The sequence below is a fragment of the Poecilia reticulata genome, chromosome 15, assembly GCF_904066995.2.
Source record: "Poecilia reticulata chromosome 15, P_reticulata-male-v2, whole genome shotgun sequence".
NCBI classification, from domain to species: domain Eukaryota; kingdom Metazoa; phylum Chordata; class Actinopteri; order Cyprinodontiformes; family Poeciliidae; genus Poecilia; species Poecilia reticulata.
The window spans coordinates 31,122,753-31,129,109 of NC_088844.1; the positions used below are offsets into that span (position 1 = coordinate 31,122,753).

Consider the following 6,357-nt stretch of genomic DNA (forward strand, 5'->3'; position numbering starts at 1 on the left):
TTTGACCTTTAACCTTTTAAACTTCAGCAGTTGAAATGTTACTTTATGATGACGGATCATAAAGTAACCACCAGGTGGCGATGCTGCGCTTCTTCCTCAGACCTCCTCCTACGCTCGGCTATCCTCGGCTATCCTCGGCTCCTTTCGGCTCCTCCAGCCACAGCAGCCAGTCGGAAACGCGCAACAGCGTCGCGGCTCCGCGGCTCGTCTTGCTTTTCTCCCCGCCGTCCAGCCCTCCGGAGCGGCTCTCCCCTCCAGCCAGCAGTCCAGCGGCGGACCCTCGGCCTCTGTGACGGCCGGCCCCGGCACGCAGCGCGGCGGAGCCTCAACCCTTTCCGGCTCTCCTCCTCCGCGGCGGAAAACCCCGGACGGAGGCCCGCGGTGTGCGCTCCTCCTCCCGCAGGCCTTCGACCCGGACTCCCGCCTTTCTGCTGGAAAATGGACGGCTTCACCGGAAGTTTGGGTGAGTACGGGACCCGACGCACCCAGAACCGAACCGAACCTGCTCACCTGCTCGTGCATAGGTGGAAAGGTGAGGGCCGCACGCGCCTCTGGCGGCTTTACACGTGTCACTGCTGTTTGTTTCAGGAAGAGGCTGCACCGCCCCTCTGGCCGCTGCAGGGCCACAAAACCAACACCTCCACCCGCTGTACAGGGTCCAAACCTGCCAGAACCGGGTTGTGGTGTGGTCCCAGCTGGGTGCAGCTAGTTCAGGTAGCAGAACCCAGCTGAACCTGGAGGAACAGAATCGTTTCTAGTCTCCCAGTCCAGCACAATACAGGTCCAACCGGGTCAATGGCCCAGTAGAAACCAAAGGTGCTTTAACTCCAGGTTGGGCCACACAGTCCTCTACTGGAAGCTCATTGGGCGATCCATTTTGCTTCTGATCCAATCCACTGCTCCATTCTGCTGGTCCCATTTCATCTTGTGATCATGGGATCAGTTCCCAGGGTCAGTTCCCCTCTGGGGGTCGGGTCCCTTTTGGGGTCGGTTCCCCTCTGGGGGTCGGGTCCCTTTTGGGGGTCAGTTCCCTTATGGGGCCGGTTTTCCTTTGGGGTTCGGTTCCCCTCTGGGGGTCAGTTCCCCTCTGGGGGTCGGGTCCCTTTTGGGGTCGGTTCCCTTATGGGGCCGGTTTCCCTTTGGGGTTCGGTTCCCCTCTGGGGGTCGGGTCCCTTTTGGGGGTCAGTTCCCCTCTAGGGGTCAGGTCCCTTTTGGGTTCAGGTCCCTGACGGGTTTTATTAAAGTAACTGGGTCAGAACTGGTTTCAGATCCATCCTGGTCCTGTCAGATCAGAACCTGTGACCAGGTTCAGGTGTGACCCGCAGGTTGGGTTCTCGGTAAGAAAGACGTCTCCCCAGATGTTCGATACTTGGAAGCATCTAAAGGGGCTCCGGTTCCGGTTCTGATGCTGCGGTTCTGAGTGGGTTCTGGTGTCTGTGCAGACGACAGCATGTCGGCAACCAGCGTCTCCGACGTCAACGACCGGCTGTCTGCGCTGGAGCTGCGCGTCCAGCAGCAGGAAGACGAGCTGACGGTGATGAAGGCCGCGCTCGCCGACGTGCTGCGCCGCCTCGCCGCCTCTGAGGATTCTGGGGCCAACAGGAAGCAGCACGGAGCCAAAGGTAAGGCACTTCCACCCATTGCCATGGCTACACGCAGCAAGGCGTGGTCATCAGCTACGCTGCCCCCTGCAGGCGGCGCCGCCATGCGCGAAGCCGCCTCTCTGTCCTGCATCGCCAACGGCGGCACGCCCGGACGCAAGAGAGACTCCGCCTCCGTCACCAGGAAGGAGACGGTGTCTTCGGCCGCCAAGAGGTAAGAACCCACCGGGCCCGGCAGAACCAGACCCTGGGGAGCTCCGGAACCGCTGGAAAAAGAGATGAGCAATTTAAACCCAGAACCGACCAGAACCAGATCCGACCAGAACCAGAGCAGACCCGACCAGAACCAGAGTAGAACCCATCAGAACCAGACCCGACCAGAACCAGAGCAGACTAGAACCAGATCCGAAAAGAACCAGAGCAGACCCGACCAGAACCAGAGTAGAACCCATCAGAACCAGATGGGATCAGAACCAGAGTAGAACCCATCAGAACCAGATCCGACCAGAACCAGATCCGAAAAGAACCAGAGCAGACCCGACCAGAACCAGAACCAGAGTAGAACCCATCAGAACCAGATGGGATCAGAACCAGAGTAGAACCCATCAGAACCAGATCCGATCAGAACCAGAGTAGAACCCACCAGAACCGGAGCTCGGCGCTCTCTCATGGTCCTGGTTCTGTTCACAGCGGCTCAGAGAAGAAGAAGGATGCGAGCGGTCAGCGCTCCCACATGGAGGAGATCCAGGAGCATGAGGAAGCTCCGCCCCTAAAGGAGCCGTCACCCAATCACTCGTCCCCCATCCCGTCCCACCCCCCCCTGAGGTCGGCCCCGCCCCCTGACGGCACCAAAGGCCACGCCCCTAAAAGGTTCCACCTCCTGATTTGTAGGCGCATCTGACCTATTTTCCTGCTGATGCTGCTCTGACCTCACCTACTAACCCCGCCTCTGAGTGCTTTGTCTGCACCTGATTGGCTGAGGATATTCTTGATCATCCAATCAGGTTTAAGAGTGGGAGGAACTTTGAAACGTTTGAGCTGCAGCCCTGACTTCTGTTCTGCTTATTTCCTTATTATTGGATAATCAACTCCAACCAGCTACATATAACCTGCTAACCAACTCCAACCATAGAACTATAACCTGCTAACCAACTCCAACCATATAACTATAACCTGCTAACCAACTCCAACCATATAACTATAACCTGCTAACCGACTCCAACCAGCTATCTTTAACCTGCTAACCAACTCCAACCAGCTATCTTTAACCTGCTAACCGACTCCAACCATCTAACTATAACCTGCTAACCGACTCCAACCAGCTAACTATAACCTGCTAACCAACTCCAACCATCTAACTATAACCTGCTAACCAACTCCAACCATCTAACTATAACCTGCTAACCGACTCCAACCAGCTAACTATAACCTGCTAACCAACTCCAACCATCTAACTATAACCTGCTAACCGACTCCAACCAGCTATCTATAACCTGCTAACCGACTCCAACCAGCTATCTTTAACCTGCTAACCAACTCCAACCATCTAACTATAACCTGCTAACCGACTCCAACCAGCTAACTATAACCTGCTAACCAACTCCAACCAGCTATCTTTAACCTGCTAACCGACTCCAACCAGCTAACTATAACCTGCTAACCGACTCCAACCAGCTAACTATAACCTGCTAACCAACTCCAACCATCTAACTATAACCTGCTAACCAACTCCAACCATCTAACTATAACCTGCTAACCAACTCCAACTATCTAACTATAACAGCTAACTATAACCTGCTAACCAACTCCAACCAGCTAACTATAACCTGCTAACCAACTCCAACCAGCTAACTATAACCTGCTAACCGACTCCAACTATCTAACTATAACCTGCTAACTACCTACAAAGTCTAACCTGTTAACTAACTTGCCAATTAACTACCCTGCTAGCCAACCTATGATCTCCAAACTGCTAATTGGCCAAGTGGGATGTTGTCTGCAAGGTCTGTTTCCATAGCAACAAACCCAACGTTATGTTCTTTCTGATCTCCTCAGACCAGCTTAAGCATGAGATGAAACTTTTCATTCCTCACCTTGAACCTGCCTTGCTTCCATCTCCCCCTGAGACTCCTCCTTCTGTTTCTCCTCCCCCTCTTACTCTGGCTCCTCCCCTCTGGCTCCTCCTCCTTCTGTTTCTCCTCCCCCTCTGGCTCCTCCCCCTCTGGCTCCTCCCCCTCTGGCTCCTCCCTCTCTGGCTCCTCCCCCTCTGGCTCCTCCCCCTCCGGGTTCTGAGTGTCTCCTGGTGCTTTGGGTGTTTGTGAGGCAGGACGTCTCTGTTGTTTCTGAGTAAAAGCTTTGACATTTCAATATCAGAAGCTAGGGTGATGAATCTGATGAGTTCATTGATTCCTGCTGCTCATTCTGTGTGTGTGTGTGTGTGTGTGTGTGTGTGTGTGTGTTTCTCCAGGGGTCCCAGCGTAAAGCGGTCTTCAGGAATGGAGCGATCCCATAGCAGCAACTGGGACTCAGCAGAGAAGAACCGGAACAAGCTGGTGAAGGCAGCGTCTACCTCCAAGCTACTGGCCAAAGTGGTGAAGAACGCAGACAAGTACGACACACACGCACACACACACACACACACACACACACACACACACACACACACACACACACACACACACACACACACGCACACACACGCACACACACACACACACACACACACACACGCACACACACACACGCACACACACACACACACACACGCACACACACGCACACACACACACACGCACACACACACACACACACACACACACACACACACACACACACGCACACACACACACACACGGGATTTAATAACCCAAGTCCCAAACTGAGATTACTAGAGAACCTGCGAGTGTTGGGTCCGATTAGGGAGGAGAGTAATGAATGTTTTCTGCTCTTTCAGGCACAAAGACCCGGTGGTCAGCCAAGGTAGGTTGTCCTTCCTCGCCAAACACACCACACCCATCATCATCATCATCATGGTCATCACTGTCTACCAGCCAATAGGAATCCAGAGACTCCAGATGTTTTCTGGCCTGTAGTCTGTCAGACGCCATGTTGTTGTTGTTCAGTGACCATGTGACCATGTCTCTGTCTCAAACCAGCCAAAATGTCGACCCGAGAGAAAAACAGCCTTGCTGGTAAGTTCAGCGGAAGCCCACTAGCTGGCTAACAGAAAGTTAACACTTCCTGTTTCTGAACCAATCGCCTCCTTCTGTGTGCTTCCATTGTTTGCCTCACTCATCCACCTGCTGATATCACTGTTTGGCCCCGCCTCTTCCTTGCTTACAGCATTGATCTGCGAGAAGAAACTAAAGCGCCCTGATTGGAGCCTGAACTTTTTCAAAGCTTCACAGCGAATCAGATCTGTTCTTGTGTTCAAATCGGGCCAATCACAGCCGTCTCTGCAGACTCAGCCGTTTTTACTGGCAACTCAGACTAAAACGGCCTCTAGCTCCCTCTGGGTGACTTTACCTCAATTCTGACTCATCTGTCTCCCACCTGTCCTTCTCTTGTCTCTATCCTAACCCTCACCTGTCTCTTAGCTGCCCCTCACCTGTCTCTTAGCTGTCCCTCACCTGTCTCTTAGCTGCCCCTCACCTGTCTCTTAGCTGCCCCTCACCTGTCTCTTAGCTGCCCCTCACCTGTCTCTTAGCTGCCCCTCACCTGTCTCCCACGTCTCCAACCTGTCTCTAACCTGTCCTTCACCTGTCTCTTAGCTGCCCCTCACCTGTCTCCAACCTGCCCCTCACCTGTCTCTTAGCTGCCCCTCACCTGTCTCTTAGCTGCCCCTCACCTGTCTCCAACCTGTCCCTCACCTGTCTCTTAGCTGCCCCTCACCTGTCTCTTAGCTGCCCCTCACCTGTCTCTTAGCTGCCCCTCACCTGTCTCCCACGTCTCCAACCTGTCTCCAACCTGTCCCTCACCTGTCTCTTAGCTGCCCCTCACCTGTCTCTTAGCTGCCCCTCACCTGTCTCCAACCTGCCCCTCACCTGTCTCCAACCTGTAACCAAGGCTTACCTGTTTTTCATCTGGGTCTGGTGTTGGAGTCTTTCCTTCTGGGCTTCTGTCAGCAGAATCTTCGGGCTGCTGCTGGAGGTTCTGGTCTGACCGGTTCTGTTCCTGCAATGGCCCGTCTGACCCGGAACCTCGGTTCTGTTTGATGTTTCAGAGGGAAACTCTATCAAGATGTTCATGCGAGGTCGACCGATCACCATGTTCATCCCTTCAGACGTGGAAAACTACGACGACGTCCGGGCCGAGCTTCCTCCAGAACGACTCAAGCTGGAATGGGTGTATCCTTCCAACCAGTTGGAGAACCAGTACGACCAGTACCACTAATATAGCCCAGATGGTGCCCAGTAGAACCGTGAGTGATCCAGTAGAACCCCAGGCCCGGTTCCGGTGCTCCTTGACCCTCTGCAGGTACGGGTACCGCGGTCGGGACTGCCGGGCCAACGTCTACCTGCTTCCCACTGGAGAGATCGTCTACTTCATAGCGTCCGTGGCGGTTCTGTTCAGCTACGAGGAACGGACCCAGAGGCATTACCTCGGACACACCGACTGCATCAAATGGTGAGGAACGCTCGGCGTCACTTCCTGCTCCGCCATTGGCTGCTGCTGTTGGTGATGTCATCGCTCTCTGCCCACAGTCTGGCCATCCATCCGGACAAGATTCGGATCGCCACCGGACAGATCGCCGGAG

General features: G+C 54.3%; 1 protein-coding gene across 5 annotated transcripts in view; it reads left to right on the forward strand.

Moving 5' to 3' along the window:
• Positions 1-45: 45 nt before the first annotated feature.
• Positions 46-6,357, forward strand: part of eml4 (EMAP like 4) — a 21,292-nt gene continuing 14,980 nt past the window's right edge. For 2 of the 5 annotated variants that reach the window (XR_014091096.1, XM_081616170.1), the window contains exons 1-10: positions 46-463; positions 1,443-1,622; positions 1,695-1,815; positions 2,292-2,471; positions 4,069-4,209; positions 4,555-4,580; positions 4,757-4,792; positions 5,824-5,947; positions 6,078-6,227; positions 6,305-6,357. The exon at positions 6,305-6,357 is cut by the window's right edge and continues 17 nt beyond it. Coding sequence is in view for 4 of the 5 variants with exons in the window: in XM_081616170.1 (XP_081472296.1) it covers positions 46-463; positions 1,443-1,622; positions 1,695-1,815; positions 2,292-2,471; positions 4,069-4,209; positions 4,555-4,580; positions 4,757-4,792; positions 5,824-5,947; positions 6,078-6,227; positions 6,305-6,357 (1,429 nt within the window). In the remaining variant the exon portion in view is untranslated. Of the gene's footprint in view, positions 464-1,442; positions 1,623-1,694; positions 1,816-2,291; positions 2,472-4,068; positions 4,210-4,554; positions 4,581-4,756; positions 4,793-5,823; positions 5,948-6,077; positions 6,228-6,304 lie in introns of those variants that run through there. The other 3 variants (XM_081616172.1, XM_081616173.1, XM_081616174.1) reach the window with 3 other exon arrangements.